At 38.5% G+C, this 17846-nt stretch overlaps 1 protein-coding gene across 1 annotated transcript in view; it reads left to right on the top strand.

The window, feature by feature from the left end:
• Nucleotides 1–3244: 3244 nt before the first annotated feature.
• uxs1 (UDP-glucuronate decarboxylase 1) overlaps nucleotides 3245–17846 on the top strand; it is a 15701-nt gene continuing 1099 nt past the window's right edge. The window contains exons 1-5 of the mRNA XM_046054531.1: nucleotides 3245–4311; nucleotides 5091–5118; nucleotides 5723–5782; nucleotides 8544–8592; nucleotides 17671–17714. Coding sequence (XP_045910487.1) covers nucleotides 4221–4311; nucleotides 5091–5118; nucleotides 5723–5782; nucleotides 8544–8592; nucleotides 17671–17714 — 272 coding nt within the window. The 5' untranslated portion in view covers nucleotides 3245–4220. The remainder of the gene's footprint in view (nucleotides 4312–5090; nucleotides 5119–5722; nucleotides 5783–8543; nucleotides 8593–17670; nucleotides 17715–17846) is intronic.

Below are 17846 nucleotides of genomic sequence, written 5' to 3' on the forward strand. Positions count from 1 at the left end.
CTTTGAATCTAATTATTGTATTATTTTATTGGCTCTTGATAAAAAGGACACCTCTGCTTTAGAGGGTAATTTAAAGTTAAACCCACAGTTTACCTGTAGTTTATTAGTGTAGCTCAGGATGTGGTCAGTCACTATAATACACAGAGTGTAATCATCTGGAAGGCTGGGTGTCATCTGTTAAAAGCAAAACGTATCAGTATGGACCATATGAATAGTTCTGTGCAAATAAAATTGGTAACCTTCTCAGCCTTGTTTATCTTTCAGTCAGAGCTGGTGTGTGTAAGAAGTATGCCTGTTCAGAGGATATGTGTGGATAATTATTAAGGCACAAGATCAATAATAGATGTGAAGACGACAAGGATGTTACTTCTTGTGGCCAGTGTAAGACACATCTTTGCAATACCCATGCTGTCTAATCAGCTGCGAAGTGGATGGATTATCTCGGCAAACGAGACACAGATTTTGACAGATTTGTGAACAATATTTGAGAGAAATAGGCCTTTTGTGTATAAAGAAAAGTCTTAGATCTTTGAGTTCAGCTCATGATGAATGGGGGCAAAAACAAAAGTGTTGCGTTCATAATTTTGTTCATTGTATATTTCATTTGAGGTCCAATCCACTGTTGTCAAATTAAATATATAGAGCTAATAACAATTTTATGGAAACACTGATATCCATTTAAACAATTATTGAATTTAGAAAGACTAACATACACATTTTTTAACGACCACTGTAAGTCAGTGGGAACCTAACACCACACAGGTGTTTGAAGTTGAAACACCTGTTGGGATTCGAACCTGTCTCTGATTCATAAGAACTGGTTGGGAAAGCAACACTCTAACTAAGTGAGCTATACAGGCTTTGCAGCAGGGGAGGAGTTTCCAACTTTTTAAGTTTTTTCCAACTTATCCTGTGGACCTAACCTCCTCGGGAGGTTAGAAATAGCATCAGTTGCCGGAGTTACTGATCTAGGGTTTATCTGATTTTGCTCTCTGAAAAAGAAAACCCGGAGTTTCCCTCATCACAGGCCTTTAACACATAGGCGTGGCTAGACCCTTTTTTACTGGGGCACGTGCCCCTGTATCCATGTGCTGTGCCCCAGTAAAATTGTCAAGTCCCCATGGCGTCGTTTTTGGACGTGTAGGGCTCTGCGGTCAAGTTAGCAATAATGTATATGCAACGTCTGGTTAAACTTTCAAAATAAACTACTGGTTAATGTGAAGCGGTACGTAGGCTAGTTAACGATATGAAATGTCGCAAAAAAGTGTCAGTGTTGAAAACGGGTGTTTATAACGGTAATGAGAGGACAAACAGGAACTACAAACATCTTTTAAGTTATGATATACCACCACAGGCACACCATCAGCCTGTCGTTGCCGGGCCCGCAGGGATTGTTGCTCCCACTCCGGCAGGCGTCCCTTATTTTTCTGTATTGAAGGTGGCAACACTAAGCGCAACTAGGTCTGTCTGTGTCTTGGTAGCTTGCCAGATTGTGACTGTATACTGTATTGTGACAATATTAGAGTGAAATACAACTATTTATCAAGATTGATAAACGCCGAGAGGCAACTTTTACAAAGTGCAGCATGGAAATGATAACCACGTCGTGCATTAACGGGCGCTCATATGCGTGTGCACAAAATGAAACTCTGATTATCTGTCTCTCAGTGAAGTATAGTTACAACTCTAGACTAATGCAAGATGGAAAGGAGTGGATTAATATTGACTATTAAAATGTTGATAGGCAGCACAGACTGAGCAATATGGATTTACATCTCTCAGTAAATGATAAACATCATTTATTCAGTCAAATCATACTATAAATTAGAGCTGGACAATAAAACAATAACAATAATTATCGCAGTATAATTTTCCTCAATAACAATATAACAAATGTTCAATAAATATTCAATAAATGTTTGATCTCATTCATTTGAATCATGAACAAATTAGCACTTAATTTTTCTATTAAGATATTAATTTTATTGAGAAAAAAGGGACTCAAAAAAAATTTAACTTTATTTTCTCAAGCATATTTGTTGAAAACAGATTTTATCAAAATAGTTCTGAATGTTCTGCCTCAGATTTGTGAAGCAATCCACTGACCATGAACAAAAGTTTAAAACCACAATTAACCATCTGGTTTCTTCAACTTTCACTATCAAAAATCAGCCTTTAAACTCGATAGAAGTAATGATTTGACATTTATACTGATCATTTTCGATATCAAATTATATGAATTTTTTATTATAGTATTATAGTATTTTAGCTTTAAAAATGTTAAAGGAGACAGGGGGAGCCATTTTGAATGGGCCTGATGCAGCTGATAACAATAATATCTAGCAATTATTGATATATATTGTTTACAGGGGCTATGCTTAAATTTGTCAGTAAAGTAGATCCTGGATAATAAGCCAGTAATAGCACAGTTTATCCAAATCCACTACCAGCACAGAACCAGACGAAACACAGCTCAAATTCACTCAAGCGATCTTTTTTTTTGAATGACGAGTTGTGTTTATTATTCCATGTGCTATGGTCATGATCACATAAAAGATTAGTTAGTACTTTAACACATCCTGAAGTTTAAATGTCAAAGTTTTACAGTTTAGAAGCTAGTAAAGTTTAAACGTCAAGAGTCACTGTCTGGACGATTGAAACAGGTGTTTCATTTGTCCCGAAACGCAGCCATTCTACCTTATTTAGATACGGCGGTAGGGGGGCAGAGTCCACTAGGCTGCAGGCTGGACCACCAGGATGCTCACAGCCAAATAACAGGATCTTCACAGTAGACCAGGAAAACAGTCTGCAGATGTACATAAAAAGGGTCGTTCCACATTTTAACAAGATAACACCTGGTATTGATAGAACACACATGTGAGTTGTTGATGACAACAACAAATGATTTCTGTCTGTAACGTTATATTTTAAAATGACGTATATCTGAAAAGTGTTTCATTCGTCCCGGCTCTCCCCTACATGCTAACACATTTCAGACACTTCAATCAAAAATAAATCAATAATGTACATGGGGGTTGAGGGGGTCTGTGTCCCATAGAGCTTTATGACTAGCAATGCCCCTGGCTTAATTTTCACTAACCCGCTTTCTGAAACGGATCCCAGAGGTAAGCACTAAAACATGAACTAAGGAACAGGACTAAGAATTAAGGCACATAACTAAAACGCAGGACTACATACTGCTTGCCACACAAAAAGTGCGCCAGACAGGTTACAGTGGTTGAAATGGGGAAATCAACAAGGTATTCAACATCAACAAGGTTAGTGTGGAAAGTTTTGGTGATGGAATGAATGGGCCGTTGTGTCAGTGTTAAAAAAAAAAAAGGATTCGCCGTCATAAATAATGATGTCTGGTACAATATTATACCATTGCTATACACATGGAAACAGCCGTAGTAAGCTCACACAAATAAAACAGAACGAGTATTATAGTATTTTATTATTAGAGGCTCGCCAAGTCAAATGAACGTCACACGGTCTCTGCGGGAAAAGTCAGCCTGCTAAATCGAGCAATGCCTAATCGCTCATCCGCTATACCTCGGCCCAACTGAGTGGAGCAAACTATAATATGTGTGCATTTGTGCGCCGTTAAAAATAACTGTTTTTTTATTTACCCGTTACTTACTTGGATATAAAAGTGCGGCCGGATTCGGGTCTATTGTTTTTTAGCGGCAGCTATCCACGGAAGAAAAATACGCTGTTAGTTTAGTAGCCTGCTAGCTAGCCGTAGCTAATTGTTAATGTGGTGCTAACGGCTAACGATTTGGCTTCAGTGTTAGATGTTGCGTTTGTAAATGTTTCTTTAAGATATCCGTTTACGTATGAAATGGCCATGTGTTGCAGCTAATATAATTGTTTGCTTAGTCAAAGGACAAATGGCGCTGATAAAGGATGTTATATTTAGTTGTGAATGTTGACACTCCACAGTGTAGCTTGCCACCTGATACTGTTACCTGAGTGTAACTTACTCCGCTAGCCACGTAAACTGCTCCTGCTACGTCAACACCAAGCAGGAGCAGCTAGCTTGCCTGTGCTGTCAGGCTAGTTACATTTCATGTAAACTGGGGTTACCAAGTCGTTGACAGCCTGCCTAATAAACCAAGACACCCTCAAGACCAATGACATGAACAATCGGGACTCAAAATGCTATAGCTGGACTTGAACGTGTTCCTTTCCTGGTCCTGTCCTGGTCCCTTGAGCGGATGATGAAGCGGGTCATCTGGCTGATATCAGGATTAAACCGAAGAATGATGAAGCTACTATTTGCTCTCGCTTTGATCGCCTACATTGCCTGTAAGTACACTAATGTGCGTAATTGGCTGTATCTCACCTGCTTTACTCAATTATGTGACTGTTTATTTTCAAAAATGACAACCAAACTGTAAACTCGTGTGAGAAGTTTAAACTGACACAACACACTGTTTAGTGGCCAAGCCCCCCACATTGTACCTTGCAAGAACTGGAAGAATGAGAAACAACTGTTGCCTCAACATACAGTTCAAATCAGTTATATTTCAGGATGGTTTCTGGGCTGGGTTTTTAAGTTCAGAACTCCCTGAGATGTACCATTTCATTTTCTTAAGGGAGACAGTATTATGTGGTGCAGTGGTAAGAAGGATTTAAATTTACATCTGAAGGTAACTATTAAAGTCACTGTTTTCAGAAGGTTAAAGCAATAGGATTTAGTGTTGAAACAATGAAGTTGATAAATCGATTAGTCACTCAACAAAGTCACATATATTTTGAAAAAATACTGGACATGGTCAAGACCAAGGTCCATAAAAGGTGAGACCAATAAAAAGATCTTTATTGATCTATTGTTTAGTTTGAAGATTAAATGTAAGAAATCCCCTGATTTGTGAGACATGATATTACCTAGTTGAATTGTCTTACTAATCAATTTGAAAATAGTCAGATTTTGTACGCCTCAGTAGGAAAATGTCAATGATTTACAGCTCAGGGATTTGCAATCCACTTCCTGCTTGAGCTTCTTTTCCTCACCGTCATAGTAGTTTTTCTCTTTGGCTGACCTCTGACATTTTTGTGACAACTTTTCTCTTTCTTTCTTCCAGCTGTCTGGGGAACATATACGAACATGAGGTATACTAATTGATTTCTCTCTTACCAAACTGCTTAAAATATTTGCCTGTACTCCATGGTAACCAAACTTGTTTTTTTATGTATAGGTTTTTTTACCTTTTGATGATGATAATGATGATTATTTCATTTGATTTGTGTTACATTTGATTCATCAAACATATAAACAACTCAAACTGCCCTTTCCGACTGCTGTGTCAAATATATAAAGTTGGAAAAATAATACATTTGTCATCACTTAAATGAAAGTATCAAAGCGTAAAACTCCCTATTCAGAATTCAAGTAATATTATGTAGGATGAGTGGGGAGTCCAACGGTGACATTTACTGAACATGCTGAAGAAGAGTTTAAACCACAATAAACCATCAGGTTTCTTCAAATATCACTCAGGAGCAAAAATCAGCCTTTAAACTCGATAGAAGTAATGATTAGACATTTATCCTGATCATTTTCGATACTCATTGTGTTAATTATCGATATCGAAAGATATGAAACTTTTTATCGTGATAACATTTTTGGCCATATCGTCCAGCTCTAATTAATATAATACATTTATATCTAATTATATATAATTTACTATGACAAATGCTTCCCACTGTGCACTAGGGTTGGGCCAATAGACGATCCATCGGCGATGGCTGACAGTCACGATGTCGAGCCAGCATTGTGAGTGTAAAACCCAGCTGCTGCTGATTATTAATGATGTAGCCTATCAAATAACTGAAACCAACATCTGCACCCTGTGTGTTCACCGTTGCTGGACCTGGTCCCTGCGTAAAATATACACACGACTTGTAACGTAAGTTAATAGTCTACCAATTTTTTTTTACTGAGTGAAATCTGCGAGAACACATGCACATAAGACGACTGCTGCCCCTATGCCCGATAACATTGTCCAGCCCTCTGGCGCTGTGATAAGTAGGCAGAAAACTTTGAGCATTAAATAATTCATTTCCTACATTCTGGTGAAATTTTTGGCACCAATTTATGGTAGAAATGTCTTTATTTATGTAAAGGTAAACACAACATTTAGGCAGCAATTGACACTTCAAAATATAATAGCATGCAGTAAGATTCTCAGGCATTCTGTATTGCTTTTAAATAAGTATTCTCCTCTAGATAAACTTTTCTCATTTAATGTCATCCCTGCCCCGCCTTTCGCCCAATGTCAGCTGGGATTGGCTCCAGCCCCCCGCGACCCTGTACTTAGGATAAGCAGTTGACGATGGATGGATGGATGTCATCAAGGGCTGGACGATATGGGCAAAAATGTTATCACAATAAAAAGTTTCATATCTTTCGATATCGATAATTATCATAAGTATCAAATCATGAGCTGATTTTTGCCCCTGAGTGAAAGTTGAAGAAACCTGATGGTTATTGTGGTTTTAAACTCTTCTTTATAGTCATCACTTGAGGCCCAACAGTGGATCACTTCACAAGTCTGAGGTAGAACATTCATAACAGTTATGATAAAATCTTTGTCAACAAATATGCGTGAGTAAAATTAAGGAAAAGCTTTTAACAGTCCTTTTTCCTAAACAAAATAAAAATCTTAATAAAAAAGTCCTAATTAGTGTATGATTCAAGTGAATAAAATCAAACATTTATTGAATATTTCTTGAAAATTTGTTATATTGTTATTGAAAAAAATTATATTGCAATAATTATTGTTATTGTTTTATTGTCCAGCCCTAATGTCATCCCTGCTGAGTCAGATCACATGTAGGCATGATTTAGCCTTCACTCCTCCTTTTGTTTGAGAAAGTACCCTCTTTAAATGTTTATGTGGCATCTTTTTCAAGAAAGGGATAAATTAATTTATTTTAATTCAGTTATAAACTCCTTTACTTAAATGGCTCCTGTATTTCAGCAAGTTTTTTCCTCATCATAAAAACTTTCTGCACATTCAAAACACATATCTTTGTTCTCTGACATGTTGAGTGATAATTTTATGAGAATTCATAATATCTTTTAAAAGTATGCCTGTACCATACTCTGTGCATTAGCCTGCAGTTTTGCTTTACTGATATGGTAGTATTCCTATCAGACCGTCTGACCGATGCAGAGCAAGATAAGACAAAGAGGTGGAAATCGAACGGATTTCAACACTTCCGATCAGGCAGAAGTCTAACCACAAATCCACACAAATGTTACCTTTAGCACCTCCTCCTGTTACCGGTGCTCCCTTTGCACCCTATTGGCTAGGCTTGGGCGATCTTCTCTATTTTTCATATCGTATGATCATGGCTACTTGAGATCACCGTTTGGCGATCTGATTGCCAGGGGGCAGTGTTAAGTTGCAGCATGTCAGTGAAATGCCAGCATGGAAGAAAAAGGCTTATTAGCTTTAATAGAAATCACCCCAAACCTCTGTAAATCCTCAGTACTGTGTTTCCCACAGAACCGTGTAACAGTGGAGCCACGCACGCAAGGGGGTGCAATCGATAGCAACTATGTAAAGCATGCTAACCTCGACGGCCCAGCTGTATTCTAGCGTTAACATAACTATCCTTATTAGCTAGGCTCCTTACATGCTTGCTTATAACTTATTTGAAGGTGTGTCTCCAAGATAGACAGCATTGTGTTAAGAAAATAGATAGATTAACTTCTCAGAGTTAACTTGAATGTATTAGTTTATTAATAACGTTAAAGGGTTAGCCAACTCCACAATGAATTATGATTTTACTCATCTTAAATAGTATAGTAGTATGAGGCAGTCAGCGTTGATATTGTGGCGTGTCGTGATGCCACAAATATATCAGTTAATGGGAAACACTGCAGTGTGGTGCAGACTGTTTTTATGTCATCTTAGTTCTGATAGTTAGTTATTTAAAATAATTTTTTAATATTGGCACATGAAAAACCAAACGCTGATCATCCCTTCAGTCGTAGATAGCCGATCCAATCGCCAATTGGAACAAGCCTACTATAGGCAATCACCTATGTCGCCTATACCTCAGGCCACCTCTGATTACACAGCACCACACAGCTTTAGAGGTAGCAGAGCTATGTCCCCCACAGTGTAGCTGAAATATTGAAAATAGTAGAGTTGAAAAATGTGTTGATCCTGTTCAAAGATGACAGCTGCACTGACTGTTTATTTAAGCTTCTAAATATTGTCAAGAGAAATGTGTAATATCTCACTCTAAATGTGAGAGGTAAACATACCGTGTCCACGCTAGATATGTAAATAAATCCATCTGATGTTTTTCATGTAATTAAAGTTTTGTTCTGTCTAAGATAGCAGCTCTCTCTTTTTCTCTTTGCTTTGAAATGCTGTGAGAATTCATACAGTGATTGTGCTGATTAGGTGTTGCTGCCCAACAGTGTGCTACAAGTCAATAGCCATTTTCTCTGGCCTCATGTTCATGGCTACCTTCATCTCATCCCCCCTCTCCCTGTCTTTGTCTCTCTCTCATTGCAGATCATTACAAGAACACGGAGAAATGAAGATAGAACAGAGAATTGATGAAGTGAGTTCCGTTCAGAAAACTGTTTTCACCCTCTTGTTATGTTTATTTTTACAGGTCCAAGGACTTCTAGTATTGGGTAGGTAGGTTTATTGTCACAATATAACAAATTATAGAGTGAAATTGAGTTTGTAACTTCCTTCTGCTACATAGCAGACAATATACATTAATAAAGAATCAATTATGAATAATGGTCAACAAAAATAAACTGAAGTAGTGCTGAGGAGGAATTTGAGTTTAAGAGCCTGACAGCTGGGGGAAAAAGCTGCTCTGCAGTCTGGTGGTGTGGCAGCAGAAAATTCTATATCTGTTCCCAGAAGGCAGCAGGGTGAACAGGCTGTGGCTGGGTGGGTACTGTTCTTTAATATCCTTTGGGCTCTGCGCAGGCACCTCACCTCATTGACGCTCGGGAGATGGGCACCAATGATCTTCTGAGCAGTTTTAATCACCCGCTGCAGAGCCCTGCGGTCCTGGGCCGTACACATCTCATGCCAGTTAGTGATGTTTGCAGTCAGGATGCTTTCTATTCTATTGCTCCTTTTCTGTAAAAGCTGACAAGAACTTAGCTCGGGAATTTGGCCTCAAGAAATACAGTCGTTTCTGAGCTTTCTTCACCAGTGTGGAGATGTGAGATGACCATGATGATGACTGTTTCTCATGCACACTAAATTACACCCTTACAAAGACATACATGTGAGGACATTTTATTGATTTACATTAGTTCACAACCTCTAACTACAACAGCCTGACCCAGACCAGTCCCAATTCTGACAAAAACCTGACTTTTTAAGATGGCTATGTGATAAGCTGTGGAAAAATCCACTTCACAATTTTTATACCTTTGATTTTCACTCTGCCAACACACATTTAACAAAGCACATATCAGGACATTGCTAACAAGACAAGGATACAGTATGTCTTTCAAATCAAGGACTTACAGTAGACCGAAGTTAAATTAATAGAAGGCTTTGAGTTAGCGGGTATGTTTCTATTTCTAGTAGGTTATTTCTTATTTCATAATTTTAATTCTACTTCATTCTCCACCTTATTTTAGTTTTTCTCACTACTTGAATTTGCCCCCCTAATTGTGCAGCTGTGTCCGTTAACGCTCACTCAAATCTTCAGAATCGTCAAAACACTGTTTGACAAATTGACATGGAATAACGGAATTTGAACATATTCGGAAGCATTTCATCCGTATTCTTGTTGTGCTTGCGCTATAGTTCGTTTAGATACAGTGTAATGTGCTCATTCCAGTGGCAAATTTAACTTTTGTTTAAATTAGTTGTTCTGATAACATAAATATATTATAAACATTATCTAGACATTAGCCTCCTGACAGATGATGCAAGAACAAAGCATGGTACTATTAAAGGTATTTAATACAAACAAAATGTTCATGTAAGAATGTGTTATAATATCAACATTGCTGAAATGGTAATGTTTGAGGTGCAGAACTGAATGTTTGGGAAAGTACACACATGCAGGAATGTCATCTCCTAAAACAATCGGATCTAAGATGACAAGCATTGTAAAATAACATCACAAGACAATATAGGCTAGTAAATTGACATATTTTCTCTTAGTCAAGACAAATTTGCGTAGCCAAACTGCTTCATACATCCTAATATAGCTAATTATTGCACTCCAACACTAATCCACAATTTGATGCACTAGTCAGGTACTTCAAATGAGAAATTATAAAGGTGGAAGGAAGTGAAGTCTTAATATCAACATTGATATGGCTTGTTAATTACAAAGTGCACAATGTTTTCAGTTTGTAAAAAGGAACTATGCACAAGGGAAGGGGTAAAGCTGAGAACTAAGTGCTTTGCGTGAGTGATGATTGAAGTCACTCAGTGTCAAGTGGCTCCGGCTTTTTTGAGGGGAGGAGGGGCACCCTGCCAAGCTGCCTACAACTAATCATGGTACCTGAGCATTGGGTAGCCCTTGTTAAAGCCTCTCCTCTCTTTGGTTTTCGAATGATATCCTGGTAGCATGTCTGTAATAAGTGTGTAGCTGTATTAAAGTATGGCACAATAAAACTATTCTTATTTGAATTACTAATTCATTGAAGATTGTTTCTATTTAGACAAAGTATCTACATATTTTGAACCATTTGTAACTTACTGCTGATGTTCCTACCATGTGTACAGCGTTCTGCAGTAAAGGCTGCATGAAATTCAGAGAATGTGGGGCTCTAAAGGGAAAGAAGATATTCTAGAAGATATTTACAGTCTGGTGTCTTAAAGAAGTAATGAATAGTGTCACTACACAATACAGCTAAATTATTTGGGCCCAAACACCAGGAGCTGTGTTTTGCGATTATTAAGCAGGAGGGTCACTTTGTTGAAGGTTATTGGGCCTAATTTTGTTGTCTGTCTTACAGTAATGTAAGTTGTAACTTCAACATGTCTTTCTTTTTCGATTCACATGATGGCAGCTCATGATGTGGTCTCAGGGGGCGAAGGAACTAAAGAAACAGTTGCTGTAACAAATTATACATTTGTCACCTACAAAAAGAAGAAGCAATGAGATAGTGATGATAATACGGTTTTCATCTTCTTCACCAAAATGTTTGACATTTGGGAAACGGTATGCATTGACTTTGACTGCATTTGAGCACCATGCATTATCGATGGAACCACAGTGTCCGCCTCGTCTTATCTTGCCGGAGTATCGCGTTCTGTCAGTTGCGAACTAGATCCGCCCTCCGAGTGCTTTATCCAGGATGTTGATGGAGCAGGTCTCTGTAAAGATCATCCAGACCAGACCTTTAGTAGCAGCCTTAAGTGCAAGCTGGGGCATCAATCTTATCCCAGTTCTCTTTCTTCTCCTTTGGGATGATCACAGCGCCTGCTGTGGTGCCTGATCCGTTGGATCTGGCTGGGTGTATTGTCTCAAGGCCCCTTGCTCTTTAATACAAACCCTGGCTTCCTTTTCAGATGACTATATTTCTGTCACGTGTTTCAGCAATAAAGCCGTGGAAAAAAGAAAAGAAAAAATTGCGTCACTGTTGTTATGGGGACCGCAATGTTTGATCAGCAGCCATCGGTCATGTGTCTCCCGCCTACACATCATGTGCTCAGAATTTAGGAAAAATGGGAGTGGAGCAATAACAGAAACATACTTACTCCAAATTTATCACTACCTACATGTAAAAACAGCTCAATTGATAATTACCTTAAACACTATCTGTTGTCCCGTTTGTTGTCTGACATTGTTTGACATTTACCCTCCATGTCACCAGAGTGGCCTTTAAATGACCCCCTTTGTGTAGAGGGAGGTAGCCAGTTCTACAAAAGAGAAAATAAAATTCGACCCATCAATTATGTTTTCCAAGAAATATTGACGATCGGGTGTGTGCGATATTGAGGAAAAAATGATACTTCGAAATGCTTGGATTTTATCAATAACGACACAGCTAAAAAAGAATTACCTATGCTTGATATTGTGTGTAGTGGTGAGTTGTTGATCTTTAACAGCAAAAGCTTTTTGACATAGTTTTCCAATTGACGTCTTTTGAGCAACATCCGTCTTTTCAAAGCCAAACCACCTCCATGCGAATGAGGTTGATCCACGTCTAACAACGTAGATTGCAAAGCTGGTGGTGTCAGTGTTTTATGTCCTGGTGCTGTTTGTTCACTCATTTTTATCTTTTGTCTTAGCACACTTGTACTTCATGTAGGGTTGGGTCGACAGACGACCATCGGCAATGGCTGACAGACATCACGACGTAGAGCCAGCTTTGTAAATTTTCATTATACCACCCTGTGAAAGCAGGTTTTAATGACCACGAACATTCTTATTATTGTTTTTGAGTATGCTTTGCACCTGCCTTGGAATTCTCTTCTCCCCACATACACACACACCTACACCTCAGGTAAACACCCTGGTTTGCCCCGCCTCTATCTGTCTCTCTCCCCAGTCTGCTCCATTTTGTCCATCAGCAGGATGTTTTATAAAGTTGCCTTAAAGACTGAGAACTCGTCTTTTTTCCGTATATTTCAAAGCGATCCATTATCACTGCAGCAGGTGAGCCACGCGTCGGCTTATTAATGACGTAGCCTGTCAAACAACTGAAATCAACAGCTGCACTTTGTGTGTTCACTGCTGCTTTAGCTGGTCCGTGCGTAAAATATCCACCGCGACTTGAAATGTAAGTTAATAGTCTACCAATTTTATTTTATTTTTTACCAAGTTAAGTTTGTGCGAGAACACATGCAAAGGTAATCTTTTTTATATTACTGCGACGGAAAGGCAACAGCAGTAACACCACCCGGATTCAGTCTACGTGGTACCAAACATGCAACTTGACAAAGAGCCAGGCTCGTTGGCATGGCAGTCACAGCGCATACTCAACCGTAGTGACTGAGGTCTGTCACCATTACAAATACACTAATAATGACAGGGCCAACATGAACTGATTTTACTGTGCTGTAGCCAACGTTATTGTCTTCCATGTTTGCTGAAAAGCCAAAGAAAACAAAACTGACATTAACTAGTTAGCACTCAACGTTATTTGCGATTTTAGCCACATCTGCAAAAGGGCTGTTTTGTTGTTTGGGCTGGAATAATTTACCTCAAGAATCAGTAATTAGCAAGCTAGTTAACTAACAAAATCACTCATAAGAACATAACAACATAGTCTTGAAGTTTCTTTTTTGTTTTCCCAGATATTGGTGTTTTTAAATTTAAAGTAAGAAAGCTTTGAGTTTAATAACTCAGAAATGGTTAACTTACAATGGTTTACAAAGGATATCTATCATTTAACTCAGTTTCCTCAACAACAAAAAAAGGCCATAGAAGGTATTTAAAAGCCTTGAAAAAAAACATCAGTGGGTTTGTTGTGACAGGAGGCTATTCAATAGTTTATTGTGGAGTTTCAGTCAGCAAACACTGCCACCTACAGTAGATAGGAAGCCATCGTCTCATAGTGGGAAAGTGTTGATTCCAGCAACTTAAAGCTGGGGTAGGCATTTTATTTTGGAAACACTTTTTGTTATATTTGTTGGGATTCCCTTTAAGTTCTGACAGCAATCAATTATTCAAATGCTCTGACACAAAAATTAAAAATATCTGTGGATTGATTAAGCACGCCCAATCATTGTATTTGAATGAAATGATTGGCTACCTGTCTGTGCACTCATTGCCTATGAAAATTTGTTGTGGGGGAGTGGCTTTGGAGGTGGCACGGTGGTGCGGTGGTTAGCACTGTCGCCTCACAGCATGAAGGTCGCGGATTCAAACCCTGGTTGCCCCGGCCTTTCTGTGCATGTTCTCCCCGTGTCTGCTCTCTTCTTCTCTCCGTGTACTCTGGCTTCCTCCCACCATCCAAAGACATGCAGTCTAGGTTAATTGGCGACCCTAAATTGTCCTTAGGTGTGAGTGTGAGCGTGAGTGGTTGTTCGTCAATGTGTGGCCCTGCGATGGACTGGCGACCTGTCCAGGGTGTACCCCGCCTTGCGCCCGATGTCAGCTGAGATTGGCTCCAGCCCCCCCGCGACCCTGTATGCAGGATAAGCCGTTGACGATGGATGGATGGATGGATGGAGTGGCTTTGGAGGGAGCCCTAGAGGGAGCCCTAAAGGGAGGGTGTGGGATTTTTTTGATTGGATTCTTTTAAAATCTGGCTGTCTGTTACTAGTTCTCCAGCTTTTAATCAACTCAAGTTAGTTAATACATGTTTAATTGGTTAATCTATCCATGCTTTGGCAGGTATTAAATTGCATTATATGCAATATAGAGAAGAGGTCCTAAAAAGTCTTCAGTTTAACCTGCAGGAACTCTGTTTTCAACATGTTGCTTACTTCCTTACTTTACACATGACAAATATAACATATAGTAGACTGTATTTGTTATAGTCTCCATCATGCTACACAAAATGACAAATGAAGCCTATGACCAGTGTCCTTTTCCTTTCATTGTTCATCCAGGAAATTCTAGCATAACTACCTGTTTTAAGCGGTTCTGACTCCACTTTTTTCCATGATACTTTGGCATTGCTTGCAGGCTGTCATCTGTTTATTTCTAAAGTGTGTGTGGGAGGCTGAGATCTTTGTAACGTAATGTATGTAACTGCCTGTGACAAAGTGACATTTGACAGGAGTATAAAGAGGATCTGAGAGGTTGTTATTTGGATCACCATTTCATTTGCAGAGATCAAGGCTAACCTGTTGCATAGGCCAAGAGGGACAGGGGGTTCCTAGAATGTGGCAAGAATATTCTGTACATAAATGACAGCTGTGAAACGAGATCGCAGGGTATCAGAGAGAACCCCAACAACTGGGGTCTCATTTGTAAATGGTGTGTATGCACAAAAGAAGGCGTACGCCACTGAAATTGCAAAAACAGATAACAGTGTTCTTAATTGAACAGACACCCATTTGATTGTTTTTCCCTAGCAATGAAAAACATGATTTAACAGGGTGTCCACGGGGTCTTAAAAAGTCTTAAAAGGTGATAAATCAATTCAAGGCTAATAAAAAGTATTAAAAAGTCTTAATCGCCATTTAACAAGGTATTACATTTTGAAGATATTTTTTTCAATGTGAAAATCCTGTTCATCCAGAAGTTTGTTTGTTAAAAGTGTAGATGAACATATTTATTTATAATGCATAGCCAAAAATACTTGAATAGGCAGAGAGTAGCGACTGTGTGATTCGTTTCTGTAATATTAGGCACAGGGATCTGCCGAGTGCCTATTTCACTCCCAAAAATAGATCCGTGTGAAGCAGAAAATGATTTAGGAGTACAACCGACCGTAATCTCCCACCCCGTTGGACCCTCAATGCTAATTGTCCAGAATATAGTCGGGTTGGCGAACAGGAGTAACGGAATTAACCCGATTGGCCGGTCGCTCTGTGGCCACTTGAACAGCTACGTTCCTGAAAAGCAAGAGCGAGATGTGCCGGGAAAGTTCAAGGAGTGTGGGTTTGGCTAACGTTAGCTAAATTGATGCATTTTATTGAAACACGTTCAACTTTTCATAAAGCCGATGCTCTCGTCACTGTCACTTTTTCTGAACAAATCAATCACAGCCTGGATAGAGCGGGATTTAAAAAAGTTTGATGTGCTGCAACAAAGTTTATAAATGTTGAACTCTGCATAAATGGGTATGATTATTGACGAGTTAGTAGCCTGGCCAAAATCAAGGTTGGAGACTATCATGTAGCCTCCTAGAGCATTTTTCTTGCACAAAGTTAATGAATAAAAAAGAACCCCGAACTGAAGCAGCTGGAATTTGAATGAATATTATAGCCCACTAGTGGTAAGTTATGTACTATTATATGAAATTATATTGAATATAGTAACATAATGAATATATTATCAAACTTACAGTTTACTATTAAATTAATAATATACTTTTAATATTATACTAATACAGTCATTTAGACTAGTTCCTCCTCCAGGTTTTATCTGTGCTACACCGCCTACACTACTTACGTTATCCATCACTCAGTTTATTCTCTTCATCTTTGTTCCCTCCTGCCCTATTTGAATTTTGTTGAATTGATCAAGTGGACGGTGAAAGTTATCACACATATCATTGCAGGCAAGCTCACATTATCTAGTTTAAACCAACTGAAAAACAAAATTACACTGTGTTTCACATGATTTGCTTTAATGTTGCGTACCTAAACGTCATAGCCTATGTAAGACAGTTGCTTTTTCCAGGAAATCTGACCAGTCCTTCACATAGAAAACTGTTGGCTCTTACAAGCTGTTATAGGCAACTGAGAAAGTTGGTGAATGCCTCAATTTTTAGGTAGCGTTACAACCTGATGACATATAGGCAATAAATATGTTATAAATATATTTAAATTCCTTTTAAAAACTCAAAAATGTCCATTTTAAAGATGTGTGGCTGATTTAATCGGTTAGCTCTAAGTGGCACGGCAGTCTTGAAATATGTTAAAGTCTTGAAAAGGTCTTAAAGGTATTACATTTTTTCTTCAAGATTCCTGTATATATCCTGTTTAAGATCATTTATTAATAATTAGACATCTTATACTGTTTGTTTGATCCTCCCTGGATTGCACAGAGAAAGAACCATAATTTAGGATAAAAAACAACTGTTTTTGCAAAAGAACTGATTGGCAGCCTTGTTAATTGACTGGAGCGTTTTTGTAAATAAATGTTTATTAACAACTTCAATGCATTTGGTTTACTTTACCAAATGATGTAACTGGATCATCCAGTGCTTCTTGCATATCCGTGTCCCCCACCTCCGTCACTACTCAGGAGGGAGATGCCTATCTGCAACTCACTCATTAAGGGGGTTGAGCTTCGGTTCTCCTTCCACTCTGGTGCTCAAACATTGTGTGTGCGCGCTCATTTTGCCCACCAAACAGAATCATCTGTCTTGCTTCAACCTCCACAACAAGAACTTCAGTGTCACGCTGGGTGAAATTTCTTTCTTTGGCTTTTCTGTCGGTGATTGACATGGTCTTTTTCCTGCAGTTGGTATGAATGAATATTTATTAGGGGTGTCTTGTCTTATAAAGCAGAACATTTTTGTGCACACGTTCTTCCTGTGTTTTGTCCGTACAAACCTTTAATAGTGTTACTTACGCACAGTTTTATAAATGAGACCCCATGTCTTCCCAAATATTCCTGTTTTTGTTCCTATTTCCTATTGTTGACAGGTTATTCTGTGTCATAGAGTTCAGTTATTCTTATTCATAGGTTGAATGTTATCCAAGGAAGGTTAAAATCAAGGACAACTGGACTTGATTTTAACCTTCCTTGGATGACTATAACCTAAATGACTGGGAACCTTCACTGATAGGTTTAATGTTGTTGCTTCTTATATAACCCCACTTTGTTCTGTTTGAAGGAGGATTAGTTTGATTATAGAGGGATTGTTTTCCCCATGAAATTTATACATGTTTGTGGTGAAGAGGTACATTCCTAAATGACCATGGACATGAAAATGACATGAACTTAACCGTACCCTTACATTAACATGCTGTTGTGCTAACATGACCTTTAAGACATACTGTAGGATCAATTTAATAATTACTAAGCATTGACTTGTGTTCTCATTTCACATATGTCTCACTTTTCATCACACTTTAGGCTGTGGCTCCTCTTAGAGAGAAGATTCGTAATCTGGAACAAAGGTTTGTACCCCTTTTTTATGCACAAATGTCAACACACATATACACATGCTCAGAATTAGTTAGAGAAAAGTGTTTCAATACTTATCTGCAGACTTGAGGACACTGACAATTTGTATCTCTTCTTACTATCAA

This window comes from Micropterus dolomieu, linkage group LG07 (assembly GCF_021292245.1).
Source record: "Micropterus dolomieu isolate WLL.071019.BEF.003 ecotype Adirondacks linkage group LG07, ASM2129224v1, whole genome shotgun sequence".
NCBI lineage: Eukaryota > Metazoa > Chordata > Actinopteri > Centrarchiformes > Centrarchidae > Micropterus > Micropterus dolomieu.